At 46.0% G+C, this 17762-nt stretch overlaps 2 protein-coding genes and 1 non-coding gene across 3 annotated transcripts; 2 read left to right on the forward strand and 1 right to left on the reverse strand.

Annotated features, from left to right (window-relative positions):
• The first annotated feature begins 500 nt into the window (after positions 1–500).
• LOC111835986 (uncharacterized) lies at positions 501–8710 on the forward strand. The gene is made up of 4 exons (XM_072704931.1): positions 501–582; positions 2973–3438; positions 3725–4123; positions 4369–8710. Exons 2-4 carry the CDS (start codon positions 2986–2988, stop codon positions 8275–8277), a joined length of 4761 nt encoding a protein of 1586 aa, XP_072561032.1. The 5' UTR covers positions 501–582; positions 2973–2985; the 3' UTR covers positions 8278–8710.
• Positions 8711–9734: 1024 nt separating this feature from the next.
• trnak-cuu (transfer RNA lysine (anticodon CUU)) lies at positions 9735–9807 on the reverse strand. The gene has a single exon. It is a non-coding gene; the product is annotated as a tRNA-Lys (tRNA).
• A 957-nt stretch (positions 9808–10764) lies between these two features.
• Positions 10765–12530, forward strand: mpst (mercaptopyruvate sulfurtransferase). Its single transcript, XM_023796815.2, has 2 exons — positions 10765–11492; positions 11672–12530. Exons 1-2 carry the CDS (start codon positions 10766–10768, stop codon positions 11968–11970), a joined length of 1026 nt encoding a protein of 341 aa, XP_023652583.1. The 5' UTR covers position 10765; the 3' UTR covers positions 11971–12530.
• Positions 12531–17762: the final 5232 nt, after the last annotated feature.

The following is a 17762-nucleotide window of genomic DNA, read 5'->3' on the forward strand; positions in this document are numbered from 1 at the left end:
GCTCAGAATCTTCCTATTTACATTGCAAACATGGAGTCCACCACATTTTGATCTATTTATGTTCTTATTAGTTGGCATTATACGGCGGATGGACACAGGTTTGTTCCTTGTGCTGCTCACCGCACATAACTGCGTTTGTTATTCGCATATTTTTTACATATCAGGTGGGGTGCCCAAAATCACATTTCTCCATTGTGAAATTCCCTTCTGCTGAGGGTTTTAGAGCATAAACAATAAACGATAACTTAATTATATTTGGGCAAGACAGTTTGATACAGCCTCCTCTAAATGTCATATAAGAGGAAAACAACATTACAATTGATAACAAATGAACAAAATCAATATAAAATCCACGTGAACAGTTTTAAAATAGGAAAATGTCACGTTATTCATTGACAGGACTCTGTCATGGGAATCTGCATCACACTTAGCCTCTGTGCAGGAAATTAAATTCCATAATTGGAATCGGTGTGTCCATATTAGGGCCCAGCCCTGTTTTTCTAGACATAGGGAACCCCGTTGTACTAAACTCTCCTTGCATTCCAGATCCTCTCCATATCGCAGAGCCCTTTCTACCCGGAGGTAAGTCCATCTTACACAAATTACTATATGTATTATGGAAAATGACGAATACTCAGTTTGCGTGTTTTGACGTACATGACATTGGGTGCATATATTAGTTTAGGATGAGTCCAGCCATACCACCCAGAAGTAAGCTGTACGTACATTATGGAGATGGTTATACCTGTACTTAGTATCAATGACTGGAACCAAACCAGGTGACAAGGTTTTTTTATAAATGATCTATCTAAACCCATTGCAAAAAGCAGTATTATAAAAAATCAGTATTCAATGAGCATGATATAATGTTATATTTTTGGAGTACTTTTAGTTCTCTCTGACACTTTTACCTGGGAAAAACCACTGCCACTGATACTTTGAATGAAGAAGCGATTTACAGTTACATTCTTATTCTGGAATGCAACGTTTAGCTATGTGTTCTGACATGTAAATTGGAAGAAAAGTTTTCTGAGACAGTTTAATCCTAAAGGTTCTTTTAAATCCAGGTCTTAATTATGTCTACAAACCAATTACAGCTTACAATTACAATTACAGAGGTCTTGTATGTATGCAGTTTATAAAGTTTCAAAACTCTATATTGATCGTAGTGTCATGGTTTCTGGCACAAATTAAAATACAGTCGAGCACGGTTATTACGATTTTCTGGGGCCGGCAGATTTCTTTCGTTATAACCGAATTTCGTTATATCCATTTTCATGTAAGATTGCTATGTATTATGACTGATCGCTAGGCACATGTATTATGACTACAGGTATAAAATAACACTGACCTTCTAGTTCTGTCTATGAAGCTTTGTTTCATGTAATGATCAAAATAAAACATCTTGTTTACTATCAAGCAACGTGTATTTTGTAATTAAACAAACATTTAGTATGGACCACGAAATCGATAACATATTACATGGTGGTAGAACGCTACGCACAGAAAAAAGGTACATACTGTACTGACTGCTGCTCGCTTTGGCTACGCGATTAAGCTGACGTCGGACTTATTTTAAACTATTAAATCTGGAATGATTGAGGCAAATCGTTATAACCGAATAAAAATTCATTGAAATATTTCTTTGGGGAAGACAGTAGACATCGTTATAGCCGAATTTTCGCTATAAAAGAATCGCTATATGCGTGTTTTCTTTAAGGAATTTAACGTTAAACAAGCTGATGTACCTAATAAACTGGCCACCGAGTTTAACATTAAAAAAAATAATAATAATAGTCAGATTCATTTATTTTACCTACACATCTATTTCTGTAAGTGCAGGGCACAAGACAATTACACATTCTCCTGGACAGGACGGGTAGCTTTTAACTACAGAAAGTAACTCAGGAGTGATATCCAAGACTGTTTACCTCACATACCTGATTTTATCTATTTATTATTGTCAGTAATAACACAAAGTTGTGACAAGCATGCATACGTGTACACATCAGCAAACCTGCCCAAGCACTTGAACATTTTTTCAATGTAATTTATTTCATTGTAAGATTATAAACTTTTGGAATCTTTTGTTTTATTTTAAAGTGGGTTACACTGACGAGTTTTTGTATGTTTGTAACGGGTTTTGGGGAAAACATCTGCATTCATGCAATGATCAATTTAGTTTTGTATTAGGAGACATTATAATTTCTCACATTCCTAATGAAAGACACTTTGTAAATTATTGAGCCAAGCTGAGTTAATTTTCGTGCAAAGCTAGTAGTCATTACAGGGAGAAAAATCTAATTATGAAACTCAATTACACAACATGGGATATGTATCCATGGCGACCAGCAACACAAATGCCAGAAGAGAAATTTTAGAGATGTCCAAAGAAAAATATATTTAAAAAGTGAAAATGTAGGACAGGCATAGAGAGTAGGAGTGAATAACAGAATCTGAGTAATATTTATAGACTTTGACCTTGGCAGTACTGTATTAAATGAATCTGATTATGGTGGCTCTGGATACTTACTGAGTATATATCCTCCTCAATGATACACCAGTGTACTCTAAAGCAGTACACTGAGTACCTTCTGACCTTCCTCCTGGTGCGGCCATCCATAAGGTTTTCTTGGTAAAGTACCGCGCAGTTAGAAATAAACTGGCAGCCACTGTTACCATGGTGATCACCTGCTGCCCAGTGTAGCTGCTAGGTTTGGTTGGGCAGCTGTGCTAAGCTCTGTCTGCTGTCAGGGAGTCTGACGGGAGCTGAAAGCTCCGGGAATTTTAGATCTTAGCCTCCCTGATGTGTGCAGGCCTCCTTAGTCCAAGGAGTCGCGTCACCAGGGGGTGGGGGTTAACATATTTTTTCCATATTTATAGTATCTAAATGTTTATTAAACTAAAATGCGCAAATAATTATAATAAAAATACTAACAATTATAATTTTGACTAATTCTTGGATTCTGTAGTCATAGGTCATTCATGAAAATGAAGCTGCTTGACTTCCCCATTCCCAAGCTGGACGTCACCCTGGGCGAGGCCAGCCGTGTGCTGCAGCTCACCCTGGATCCCCAGCAGTACTCAGACTATGAGAGTACCCTTTCCCACCAGAAGGGGGTGCTGCAAGACAATCATGGCCGCTTGGCTGCCGCTGCGTCCGGACACGAGAACTGGGTGACCGACCAGTTCAAGAGCCGTCTGCTGTCTTGCCGTGAACCCCTGCCCACCTCCACCGCCATCCCTGCTGTCTTGGCCCCCTCCAGATCTCAGCGGACCGGTGTCCCAGTTGAGCGCGCAGCAGCTCTCCTCTGGGCGGCGGCCAGGCTCTGCACTGAGCCGCAGCTGGTGGAGGGTGAAGCTCCCACAGAGAGGACACAGCAGTCGGAGGTCTTCTCTGCCAGCCGCCTCCCTGGTAAAAATCTGGACCAGATTCAGGTGAGATTCATGCCTAAATATTACTACCAGCATGATCAGGAATCCTCACCCCATGTCTTCTCCTGAAAATGAAAACGCAGCTTCTCGCTCACATATTGAAGCCCCTAAAGCCCAATTCAGTCAACGTTTTAGACTCTAAGGCTCCATTAGACATTTCTAGCACTGGATATTTTCTCTGAAATATTTCACCCTTGCCTGTATGTAGGGCAGCAAAGCTCCACCCAAAATCCTTAATCATGATCCAATCGGCTGTCCTTTACTCTCCACCTATCTGGGTTATTTCCAGGTTTTCCCGGACAGCCTTCACGCCATCCTGATCTGCCACGGAGGGATATTCCCAGTGCAGATCCTGTGCCGTCCGCATCCTGGGCTGCCCCCACGCCCGCTACCTTTCCTCGACATCTACAGCCAGGTGGCAGAGGCTGCCAGTCGGCCCCAAGCAGCTGAGGAACAGGACCCTGCCATCATCTGCAGCTTCTCCACCCTCCCACGCCAGGACTGGCATGCCCTGAGGCGGCGCATCCTGGACAGTGGGGGAGAAGCGGTTGTCTCACTTGGGCTGATGGAAAGTGCCGTGGTGGCCCTGACCCTGGACAACTCCCAACCTCCGCCTGATCTGGCCGGAACCCTCAACAAACTGAGACTCGGGGGAGATGATGGATGTTGCCTGCGATACTATGACAAGGTAATGGAAGGTCTTTATGGGATGCTTTTGACGTGTGGTGACCAAGAGGGAAAAAAGCTCCAATGAGACAACATGGAGTAACAACCAAATCATACTTTATGGAGGGTGAAATAACTTATGATTTTAGATTTACCTTGTAATTAAAACAAGCAGAAGATGATCGACTAGAACCTATGTAATATAGAATAGCTGGTCTGGGCAATGAGAGTGGTATCTGTGTCTGACGAGTATCGTGTTTCTCACAGGTGATGAATATAGTGGTTTTCCAGGACAGCACAGCAGGTGTGGTGTTTGAGCACAGTGCCGTGGACGGCATGGTCGCCAGCTTGGTGACAGAGAGCGTGTGGCACCTTTCTGAGTCACTTCAATTAAGCCAGCTTCTGCCGGAGGCTGGAGTCAGCCCTCAGAACATCTTGAGTACCGGCAAGTCCTTATCTCTTCATCCACTGTCCTTCCCGCTACAGGCCATAAGGCAGCAAGGCACCCCCACCCCCCCATCACTTCTTCAGGCCTCCCATCCTATCATGACCTTTGAGGTTCCATCTTACCCAGATATCTTCAGCACCCTGAGAGCTCACAGGGCCTTGTTCGATGCATGGGTCAACTTCTCCTTACAGCTTGCCCTTTTGCAGACTCTCGGGGATTCTGCTGAGAGACACATCCTGGTCACGCCCACCCATATGCGTCACTATAAGCATGGCCGGTGTGATCCCACATTCACCTCGACTGTGCAGTCCCGCCAGCTACTGAAGGCCTTAATGTCCTGCACTGGGCCCAGAAACACCCTACAGCACACCAAAGACCTCTTGCGCCTCTTTCATCAAGCATTCCAGGAGCACAAGCTCCTCATCAAAAACACAAAAAGTGGTCAGGGTGTAGGTCCTCATTTGGCTGCCCTACGCTTGGCTTTATCTCAGGACAACCCTCTTAAAAAGTTCCTAGATCCCTTTGGCTGTCCCTCGGTCTACCTCACAGGCAAAGATTTGATGGAAGGGGTGGACTGCGCCGTGGGGAATGTATATGCGCAGGACCAGCTGGCTGTCACCTACCTTGGAAGAAGAGACCGGGTTCGCATGGTCCTTAGTGGGAAAGGTAGTTTTGCTAATGTTTTGGGTCGACTTCAGGAGAACCTTAAAATCACTCTTAAGCTGATAATGCTGTTGGCCCTGAGGTACGCTATCGCAGCTCAAATGGGGGCACTGGAATGCTGGTTGCAAGATCAAGATCATATGACAGAGAAGGAAAATTCAGTCACTGTAGCAGGAGGTTTCAATCAGCAGAAAGCTTCTTCTGGTTTGACTCCGGATACGAAATCAGATTTCACGCTGCTGATCCATGGTGGAGCTGGGGAGGACATGATGTTGAAGCAGAATGAGATAAATATGATTGAGTTCTCACTGCAGTCAGCCCTAATGCTGGGGGAACGAGAGTTAGCAGCCGGAGGAAGCAGCCTCAATGCAGTTGAGAGATGCGTGTCTGCACTTGAGGACTGCTTCTTCTTCAATGCTGGCAAGGGTTCAGTGTTCAACAGGGAAGGGAGGAACGAAATGGAGGCAACTATCGTAGATGGCAGCGAAGTGAATTCTGGGTCTGTGGCTTGTCTGAAAACAGTGAAAAACCCAGTCAAAGCAGCAAGGAAGGTCATGGAGAAGAGCCCCCATGGACTCCTGGTTGGAGATGGTGCCGAAGCATTCCTGCAGGGCCTGGATGTCAAGGAGAAGCCAATGGGGCCTGAATACTTTCGCACCGATGTGCGGCACAAAGAGCTGAAGATGAAACTCATGGATAGAGGTACCTCAAAAAACAACCACCCCCAAACAGTAGGAGCCGTCGCTTTGGATCGGCATGGAAAGCTGGCTGCAGCAACGTCCACCGGCGGGTTAGTGGGAAAGTGGGAGGGACGAATTGGAGACACGGCAGTGGTGGGTGCTGGGATTTTTGCTGATGCAAAGCTGGCAGTGACCTGCTCTGGAGATGGGGACGTGTTTCTGAGATGGACTGTAGCACACAAAATAGCTAGTCTCTACCACCATAAAGGCCACAGTCTCCAGGAAGCCTGTAGGGAGGTGATTTCTGAAGACCTGAAGGGGTCCTGTGCAGGAATAATAGCTGTTGATGCTCGTGGTGATGCTGTGATAGAATGTAATGCAGGGATGATGTTTGTTGGATCTATAATAAGGGGCACTGCATGTGCTGAAGTCTTAAGACCCTTAAAAACGTATTCTAATGTAATCTGGGAGACAGATAAACTAGTAGCCTACTTACACTCTGAACCATGGACCCCAGGAGCAACAATACTTACTCAAAAGAACCCAAACATGCCCAACAGTATCTTTCATCTTCCAGAGCAAGAGTTCCTAGAGCTATTTCTGAGGGCGAAGACAGTCTCCAATCTTCTCTGTGAACAACTAGAGGTACAGCGTTGTGCTCTAGTGTTCAAGCCACAACCGGAGCAAGCAGCTCACATCCGGCTGTTGCCACTGCATGGACTGGAATCAAACTGGAAGCCTCACCTTGCTGAAGAAATGAACTTCCAATATTATGACCCTGGTTACTGTACTTCTAAGAGTGGTCCACTTTGTGAGGATGCAGAACTAAAGAAAGTCCAAACTAAAATTAGATCATATCTTTCGACACCTGATACACCACCTAGCTATACATTTCTTGGAGACCCCTCCCACAATAACCTCTTCTCCCGCATAGTGCGTGGGGAGGAGAAGCAGTGGAGAGTGTGGGAAAGCAGTGAGCATGTGGCTTTCCTCACACCATTTCCCAGTGCTCCAGGTTTTACCGTTCTTGTGCCACGTCAACCACTACCAAGCAATATCTTTTGCTTGGAGGAAGATGACTACAAGGCTTTGGTCCTGGCCTCCCGTGAAGTAGCCCATCTGCTGGAAAAGGCCATGGGTGCCCATGGTGTGGCGCTAATCTTTGAAGGCTATGAGATTGATTACGCCCATGCAAAATTGATTCCATTACTTTGTCCACCTGGACAATATCCTTTAAGCAACATCCCCCAGTTTTGCTCCACCTACCAGGGGTATGTGACTTCTGCTGATGGCCCGCTGGCTTCTCCTGAGAGTCTGAAAGAGATCCAATCAAAAGTCACACGCTGCAAACCACCTCAGTCTTGGAAGGACCCTGAAAAACACGCTGATCTAGCTGTCAGAAGCCAGTGGTACCGCCAGCTCTTTAAAATCCAGGATACTCTTTTTCATTCTACTGTGGAGTTCTTTCACAACATCTGCAGGTATGCATACGCTCTGACTCCCGTCACCACTGACACCATCTCCTCACCCATGGGCCTAGGATCTGACTCTGAGCCAGTTTATGTAAACATGTTTGGGCAGGATGTCTATCTAGCAGACTCCATGCAGTTCATCCTTGAGTATTTCCTGCGCTTTCAGGAAGGCCTGCGAGGCACCTATTACATGTCACCCAGTTTCCGTGGGGAAGATCCTGACGCTACACACCTGAACCAGTTCTATCACGTGGAATGTGAGCTTCTGGGAGACGTGGAAAAGGCTATGCATGTAGCTGAAAGCTATGTAGCCCACCTCACGCGCACAATGCTGAAAAAGCACTCTGGCGTTATCTTGGCGTGTGCCGGGACACTCTCCCATGCTCAAAGTCTGCTGAAAAGCTTAGATGGACAGCAGCACCTACCAAGGGTCACACTGGAGCAGGCCTTGCCTGTGATGCCTTCTGAGGATTGTTTTGAATGGGTGCAGGATGGGCAACCCCAGTTTGGGAGGAAACTGACGCGTAAAGGGGAGCAAGCCCTGATCAGGAAGTATGGGGGAGCGGTTTGGCTGACGGAAATGGATCACCTCGGGGTGCCTTTCTACCAGGCGTATGTCGAGGGATCGGGGAAGCAAAAAGCCAAAGCAGCAGACCTTCTCCTGGGTCTGGGAGAGACCATCGGCCTGGGGGAGAGGCACTCCACCCCTGAGATGGTGCAAGAGGCCTTGAGGCACCATGCAGTGCCACAAGAATCTTACAAATGGTACATTAAGATGCGTCAGATGAAGACCCTACTCAGCAGTGGCTGGGGCATGGGCACCGAGCGATACCTGTGCTGGCTGCTCCAGCACGATGACGTCAGAGACATGCACATCATACCTCGTCTGAAGGCCAAGAAGTACATGCCGTGAAATGCTAAGTGCCCCACTCCTTCTATATTAAAAGGTTCAGACATTAAGATGCTAGAGAAAGTAAAACCTGGCTGACAGTATAAATGGCAGATTCTTAAAAAAAAAAAAAGTACTCAAGTCAAGTAAGGTATAAATTATATTCAGCCATCAATGATGAACACCAGAACTAATTAAGCAGCAAGAGTCAGACCCACCCACTACACATACAACCAGAAACTAAACCCAGCTGCTTAATGTACATTTCTATCAGCATTCAAATTTCATGAACAACATGCCATGAAATGGGGCCACAGATACAAACAGCTGGAGTTCAGCAAGTTCGATTCACATTAACAGCAGTTGTTATGTAATTGTGTGTGTTAATCTAACTCAATCAATACAACTGCTCCTTCTAACTTTGACAATGATTATTAATAAAGAAACATTTACAGGACACCATCTGTATTTATTTGGTTTTATATACTTATATTCCATATATAATATTTTTCTGAAGGATACTCAACTGAACCATTCCATCAGTTTGGCTTAGAAACCTGGAAAATCAGTAAATCATTTTGACCTTTTCATTAATAGAGGTAAGCATGGAGCAACTAAAGTCCCATAAGGTGATTTTTTTTCTTTTGCGCACAAGTTAATTTACTATATATTCGTGGAACCACGAAATTGCATTCCGTCTTTTATTGTCACGAAAGGCTCTACAAAACGTTTGATTTCGTCATGAAATAATTCTTTTGTGGCACAGAATGTATCTTGTGCACGAAAATGAGCGCTTTACATGACATTCTAATATGAAAATGAAACTTGATTAGCTGAATTCTGTTCATTATATGGTTTCTGTGTGCAGATCTAAAGTGCGTTGAGACGCATACGAATTTATAAAAAATCACCTTGTGGGACTTTAGGGGCTCCGTAGCACTGCACAGGCCCTGTATTATGCACCTGAGTCCACAGAACCTCACCCACCCATTTTTGGACCTCGCTCGAGCATGACAGAGCAGAAAATGGACAAAGGGAACATCACACATCAGTCCCTGCTAAAACAGAAACAGCAGTAAATTTCACGGAGCACCGCATGCTCTCTAAACACTTCTCACTTAAAGGTGGATAAAAAAATTGCATAAAAAACATATTTTTTTAAATTAAACAATATTTTTTCTCGGGTTCTATGGTGTTTATCCAGAATAGCAAAATATATTATGCTAATTTATTCTAATCTAATGAAAATCTTATTGCAATACAACTACCAGCGGATTACCACAGGTACGTGCGCTGAAAAGCAACTCATGATTGAATGATACTTCATTCGCTAATCGTACAAAGAGAAGCACATAGGAATTCTAACGTTTTCATATCACTCTCTCCTACGACACACACATTCAAGGCAAGAGCAAAGCTCCAGAGAGAAAAGTCCCTTTGCCAGAGACTCCCCGCAGGACCGCACATTAGCAAAATTACATCGCCCAACGTGGGGCTCGAACCCACGACCCTGAGATTAAGAGTCTCATGCTCTACCGACTGAGCTAGCCGGGCAGATATAGCAACAGTTTCGTCATTCTTACAGACAATGCAGCTATTAACACAGGGCACCTAGCAAAAGGTTCCCATTAATAGGTATGCAAAAGCCCTCGTTGGATGGTTTATCTGTGATAGCTTTAGCTACCCGTTAGGGCTCTAACTGATCAACATATATTTATGGCGCCACCATGACCGCACATATAAAACGTTTCAATTCGTGTGTATTTATGCAAAATTTGGGAACTACTAAAAATTACAGCCGCATCAAAGCTTCCGCGCTTTTTTTATCGACATCATTCAGAGCCAATGGAAATCGAAGAGGGGACAATGGGGGCGAATCAAATCTCTATACTATATTTTTATTTGAGTATAAAAGTATAAATGCCGGGTTACTTCGCCATGGAGGCGGAAGTACGGATAGATGTTGACGTTATTTTTAGACCCTGGTATGTAAATAAATGCAATCCCAGCCTCATATTTCACTGTAGAGAAGTACAAACGGCAAAATGAAGCAGAAACTGACATAAACTAATAAAATAAATTGACCATATTTAACGCAAATGACAAAGCAGATGTTATGACGCTTTGCAAGCAACCATCAAAAGAACACGTCTCAGAAAAACATGTGCTCGCATGAAAGCGACATTACGGTAGCGCTCTTTACACTCCCCAAGCTGATCGCGGCGATAGGTTACGGAGTGGGATGAGTCCGCATAAACACGACATTACGGTAGCGCTCTTTACACTCCCCAAGCTGATAGAGGCGATAGGTTACGGAGCGGGGTGGGTCTGCATAAACACAACATTGCAGTAACGCCCTTTATACTCCCCAAGCTGATCGCAGCGATAGGTTACGGAGCGGGGTAGGTCCGCATAAACACGACATTACGGTAATGCCCTTTACACTCCCCAAGCTGATCGCTGCGATAGGTTACGGAGAGGGGTAGGTCCGCATAAACACGACATTACGGTAATGCCCTTTACACTCCCCAAGCTGATCGCTGCGATAGGTTACGGAGAGGGGTGGGTCTACATTTCCGTGTATCTAGTAGGAAAAGCCAGTTTACAAACATTCGCCGGCCGAGTTTATCGTCTGCAAAGTATAACTGACATGTCAATTAATACACGTACTCTCGTCGGAGCAAAATGGCTTGCTGATGCAGTGAAGAATAACCTTCTGGGGCCTGCGTTGCGTGTTTTGGACACTTCGTGGTACCTACCCAAACTGAAACGTAACCCTTCAGTTGAATTCAAAGAGAGACACATACCGGGGGCTTCGTTCTTCGATATTGATCAATGCTGTGATAAAACGTCCCCGTTTGATCACATGCTGCCAGGTGAACACGAGTTTGCGGACTATGTGGGCGACCTGGGCATTGGCAATGACACGCACGTCGTGGTGTACGACGCCAGCGACTTCGGCTCCTTCTCCGCCCCGAGGGTTTGGTGGATGTTTCGGGTCTTTGGTCACAACTCCGTGTCCGTGCTTGACGGCGGTCTGAAGAACTGGCTAAAAGAGGGCCACCCTGTCACGGCAGATTTCTGCAAACCTGCCCCAGCGCAGTTCAGGGCGTCTCTGCATCGGCCCTGGGTGAAAACCTACGAGGATGTTCTGAAAAACATTGAGAGCAAACTGTTCCAAGTGGTGGACGCAAGGGCTGAGGGGAGATTCAGAGGAATAGAACCGGAACCAAGAGACAGTACGTATCCCAGTTCTGCAGCTTGATATTATTATAATGTTAAGCCTTCAAAGAAGCAAAGCAAGAAATGTCAAGCTCCTGTCCTTGCAGATAAGATCTCGTAAAACTTCTCAGCCTGTATTGTTTTAAATATGATCTGACGCGGCGGTAGGTCACATGACTTTCTCTGTTCCTGACAGATACAGAGCCTGGCCATATCCCGGGCTCCATCAACATGCCGTTCACTTGCTTCCTGGATGCCTCTGGCCTTGAACGTCCACCGGAGGAGCTGATAGAGATGTTCCGGGGTGCCGGAGTGGATTTGACCAAACCCCTGTGTGTGTCCTGCGGCTCAGGGGTGACTGCCTGTCACGTGGCCCTTGCGGCCCATCTGTGCGGCCACCCCGGCGTGTCCGTGTATGACGGGGCCTGGTCCGAGTGGTACACCAGAGCTGCCCCAGAGCACGTCATCTCGGAGGGCAGGGGGAAGCACGTGTAACGGACAACGACTGACCGATCCATGGGTCAGTGCCCAAGATGACAGTACAGGCTGAGCTGCCTATCGTCAAAATGTTCACTGGATGTACAGATAGAATCCATGTCAATTCTCAGTGATGCTGTGTAGTTTACCTAGTCAGAGCAGTAGAGCAGGTCAGGATTTCTGTTGGCCCCCACTTCTGCCCTGGCTGGTCTGGTACAAGATACATATCCGTCTGTACAGTAACAGCTTAACCTGTTTGGTAGTTTTACAACAAAAACAAATTTCTACAAACAAGTGAAATTGCATCCTGGCAGTGGATGAGGGGCTGTGGAAGGTGGCTAGATCGTCAAAAGTCCTGTTTAGTTCTGACTCTGCACTTGCTGTGATTTGTGAGAGTAATATATAAATGGAAGATGGATGATTACTGTTGATATAGCCTTTTGGCCCAGACTCCCCTCCAGTCAGAAAACAAGTCATGTCTGGGTGTGTATAATAGTAGAAATACTAGCTAAAAATGTACAAAAATTCTTTTTGCATTCAACGAATAAATAAAGATTTTAGCAGAAATTTTACAGAAATTAGACTTTTCATTTCTCTTTTGATTTGTTTCAATATAAATTAAATATTCCATTTTGGAGGTTTGTACTTGCCGAATGCTATGAAAACTGCAGATGAGTTAAACATATTCTGACGATGTCAGTTCTCATCATATGCAGGAAGGGTCGCCTTGATATTTAATGGCACAAAGTCTGCAGTCGGTAAACGTGACACAAAAGAGCTAAGGTGTGATGCTTATAGGGCTCAGCTGCCACCTATTAAGCACGCTATGGCCTTCTGGGTGCGGTGTGTGAACCTGCAGCGTAAACCTACAGGGGAGAGATGACAGCTTTTCGCTTTGGGGGTCTGTGCTCCAGCTAATTCAGCATTTTCTCTTAAAGATAGCGGATCAGGAGCAATTCCCAGCTATACTTCTATACAATTTTATAGTTATTTTTCTGTAGATTAAAGTATCCTCCGCGTTTTACACAAAGTAAAAAGTTAGTTATGCAGTTACACAGTTTCTCCAGAAGAGTGCTCTATAGACAACGATAAATGCCTGCATTGGTCTGAGACTGGAAGCCTAAAACTATTTGCTGGCTTCTGCAGCTATAGTTTATTGTAAAGGGTGTAGTTTTTGAGGATAAGTATTTTTAGTCCACTGTTCATTCTCATTTTCTTAATGAAACCTGTGTAATTGTATATATCCAAATTGTTTTCATATTGTCAAAAAATAGTTAATAAATAGTGGTTATTTCCTTTCAATTATTAGCTGCAACAAAGCGAATCAGATTGACATTACATCTGCTTACTGAATCACTGCCATGAGACAAAGCTCAGGAAGGTTTTGGTTTGCAGGAAGTCAAACCGGACGATCGCTGCTCACAGTGGGGTCAAAGGTCAGGCAGATCAGTGCCCCTTATATGGCCTGCACACTGACATGGAGATGCCGAGGCCGGGAAATCAGTCAGTTTCGGCTCAGCTCCGGTTCTCATTCTGTCATAATCAGAGTACTTAACCAGGCCAATTCAGGTATGCCTTTGTCATGCCCTTACTGAGAGACGGAGTGATCCTGAGGTCACATAAACAATCACAGTCCTTAACATAAGTGAGGATGCACAATATCTATAGTATGGAGGACTTGCACACAGAGTTGCTACTGGTGTTGTGGTAAAGTGTAGCATCCGGTCTGTGGGGACTTAACATTACACACAGATATATCTATATAGGGCTGTGGTTGGGGGGAAGGGGGAGTCTAAGGAGCAGGTTTACTTGCTGCACCTCCTCCTTAAAGCAAGCCGCCTGCTCCTCCAGGAGGGGATGATGTTAATGTGCATAGTTACAATGTGACTAAATATTACAATGGCTAAGATTCATGATTTTAAACATGGTGTGATTGTTGGGTTTTAGCTTATCAGAAACAGCTACCTTCCTGCCCTTCCAGTGTCTAGAGTTTGCAGAGGATGGTGTGACGGGCAAAACCATCCAGTCGGGGGCTGATCTGTGGCCAAATACCCCACATTAATGACAGACGTCAGAGGAGAACGGCCAGGCTCGTTAAAGCTAACAGGAAACCCACAGGTGCAAAAGTAACAGGTCAGGGCATCAGCGGTGTGCAGGATAGCAACTCTACATGCTTAACTCATTTACCTTTAAAGCAGTTCCGGTGATAAATGTGTGTCTGTGTTTTCTAAAATTTTGAACCAAAATTGACGTCACAAAAACTCCCGCAGGCAGTAACATTTGCTGAGTGGGGGGGTTGGGGGGAGGCTTGCGACCCGCGCTGGTTTAGGAGCTGTCATCAGGGCCTCACTTAACAGCAGACCTGTCATGGCCCCAGGACAGCCTGCTCAGGGCTAGCATCCTCGCCGGGGTGTAAATGACTAATGCGTCACCAAACCGAATGACAAGCATTCAACAGAAGCTGTGCAGAAGCAAGACAAACATCCACAGGAAGAACCAGAGCCTTTCCATGGCTCCGCCGATCACTGCATATTTTTTACCGTCCGTGCAGATATGAGAGGAGCTGCGATTCAGGTGAATCTGCCTTCCAGATGTAGATACTGTCCTGCTGTTGAAACAGGTACAGCATCCTTCACTGAGCGGAATGGATCCTTAAAAACTCTGAAAGTGTCACTGGGAGACTGCAGGCCATGGAAACAAAAAAAAAAAACAAAACAAAGAAAGTGCGAGGAAGGAGCTTCCTCTGACGCCCACGGCAGTGCCAGCGTGGCACCGTCTGTGACAGAGGCAACCTATGCCCACCTCCGCCCACCTTCCCCACCTTCCCCACGCCCTGAGCCATGGTGCAGGTAAAGGGCCTGGGCTGTACGACACGCGTGGGTGCACTGTGGTCACCGTGTCAAAGCTCTTTGTTTTCTTTGAACCCCCATGGCAAACATCCCCCAGGGGCGCAGCGCTTATACCTGCCAGCAGGAACGTGGTGCAGTTTGGTATCCGACGTCTGTCTGGTGGCCTCGCTGGAAGCTGCACACTAGAATAGCACAGTTTTTCATTTTTTGTCATGGTATCAGAATGCGCTCAGATGTCAGAGGCTCTGCTCATGCACCCTGCGTGTGTTTATTTCTATGAATTGGTTAAATACCTTTAACATGACTGACCAACTGCCCAGAATTTTCTCTCCATCACTAGACTGGCCACCAGCAACAGTCCTATTCAAAATCCCAGGGTTGGAGAGTGATCCCACCATCGGGCCCCTGAGCGAGGCCCCTAACCCCCGATTGCCCCCGGGACTGGCTGCCCCTGCTCTTTCAAAGAATCCACATTGCTCTGGATGAAGGTGTCCGCTCAATAAATAAATGAATTATAATTAAAGTGGGCAGTGTCTGCACAGACCACATCATTCCGAAGGAAGGCCTGCATCGTGACGCCAGTGGGCAGTGTCTGCACAGACCACAGCATTCCGAAGGAAGGCCTGCATCGTGACGCCAGTGGGCAGTGTCTGCACAGACCACAGCATTCCGAAGGAAGGCCTGCATCGTGACGCCAGTGGGCAGTGTCTGCACAGATCACAGCATTCCGATGGAAGGCCTGCGTCGTGACGCCAGTGGTCAGTGTCTGCACAGACCACAGCATTCCGAAGGAAGGCCTGCGTCGTGACGCCAGTGGGCAGTGTCTGCACAGACCACAGCATTCCGAAGGAAGGCCTGCGTCGTGACGCCAGTGGGCAGTGTCTGCACAGACCACAGCATTCCGAAGGAAGGCCTGCGTCGTGAGGCCAGTGGGCAGTGTTTGCACAGACCACAGCATTCCGAAGGAAGGCCTGCGTCGTGAGGCCAGTGGGCAGTGTTTGCACAGACCACAGCATTCCAAATGAGAACGTTTCAAGAACTCAACAAAATGTGGTCAATAGAAAAATAAAGGCTCTTAGCTCATTGATCTTCCATTTGGGGTTTGTGGTTTTCAGAGAAAGATGAAATGCTGTCACCGTGCCGTCATCATTACCGTCACAATAGTAGCAGCACAGAACAGCAAAAACTCTCCTCTGAGAGGAAGATATTCATCATCCATCGACTTGCTCTGTCGCTGTGAATTACGGAGCAACAACTTCACCTTATTCTTAACACAATTTTTTGTCAGTTCTTCTATAAGTCACAAGGAGCACAAACTTCTTGCAGCCATGGCCAAGGAGACCCTCTGGTTGGGTGGACTGGGCTGCCGTCTCTCAGAGCTCATGGACAGTTCTGCTCTGCTCGTGGCGTGTTCATGGGCTGAGGGTTAGAATAACATCCACAAACAAGTTGCTGGGTACTTTTTGTCTAGAGGACCATAAATATCCTGGTGGACAACAGCACCTGGAAATGAGCAAGAACGAGAGAAGATTATTCATGCCGGAGGTGGTGGCATTCACCTCAGCTTTGAACAATGAGTCACTTTCAAAGCAAGCGGCATCATTCTGTGACAATGTGGCAGCGCTTCGCTGGACATGTCCCTTATGTTTCACTGCTGTCAACGTACAAAGGCAGTTTCTGTAATTTAGGATGAGCAGAGCACTGATGAGGTCTGGCTGGGGAAACGCAGAGAAGCAGCAAACAGACTTTTTTTAGGTAGAACTCTGTGATTTATTTCACCCACAATTGCAAAAAAAACTATGAGTGGCCAGAGATAGAATGTGTGTGTGTGCGTCTTGTATTTTGTTTGGTTACTTATGGTTAAGTTTAGGTTTGGGTTAGGATGAGTGTTATGCCCCTGCAATGGAGAGTCCCCATAAAGATATAGATACCTAATCTGTGTGTGTTTGTATGGACCGTATTGGCATTATTAGACAGTGTCTCACGGTTCCACTCCTACAGAGAAGTTGATCGAATTTGATTTTGGTAACTAAGGGCATTTTCGTTCTGTTTTGCTTCTGGGAAGTTTTTCAGACATTCTGAGAAAAAAATAAATAAATAGCGGGAGGACCAAGCTAACAGCACTATAGCACAGCCTGCTGCACGCGGATGGCTCTCAGGGATCCGTCAGACATCAGCGTCGTGCCTGCGTGGCCCATCAAGCTCACGGATCAGACAACAGCCTTGCTGCACCATGGGGACAATCTGCTCTGTGTTACAGGGCAGACCTACCAGGTGGAGACTGCTATGGATAAAATTAAATTAGTCTGAAAAATGATTGCTTTGTGTATGAGGAAAAGGGGTGAGACAATGCAAGCAGCCTCTAGACAGTAATGATTCTTCCTTACATGGCTGGACACAATAGGCAGCTTCATCCGGGTAAAATGAGGTCAGTATGTTAGGGGCCAGGGTGCGAGCATAGCCGACGGCTTGCGGTCGGCGTCTGCTAACAGTGTGAAAGCAGCGAGGCTGAGCCAGGGGCCAGTGGGGGCTTAGGGAGGGGGGTCTTTGCACTCTGAAGGGCGTGCATTTCTCACATTTAATCAGCTATCAGAGAAGCTTCCTTCACAGCTCCTGTAGATCGTGAATCCCTCCGACTACGGCCACCTCCGTCCGTTGCCAGTTTCACCATCACTGCTGTCAGTTGTACTCTCGCCATCAATAATCTGTTCCCCAGTGCATCACGCTCAGTGACTAATGCAGACTGATACTCGTATTTAGCACCATGTTCAGTGAATAATACTCCCTTGTTTATGTTAGTAACACGATCAAAACAAGTGTGAGGAGAACACAGATGTGGAAAAGGGACTGAATTTGTAAATGCGGGGATCTACTAGCTTGAAATATTCTCCAGACATTAAGTAGAGATTGCAGCTGATGAGTTCGTGTTCTGCAGGACGTGTCCGGGCCGTGGGGCTTGTG

This window comes from Paramormyrops kingsleyae, chromosome 22 (assembly GCF_048594095.1).
Source record: "Paramormyrops kingsleyae isolate MSU_618 chromosome 22, PKINGS_0.4, whole genome shotgun sequence".
Lineage (NCBI taxonomy): Eukaryota > Metazoa > Chordata > Actinopteri > Osteoglossiformes > Mormyridae > Paramormyrops > Paramormyrops kingsleyae.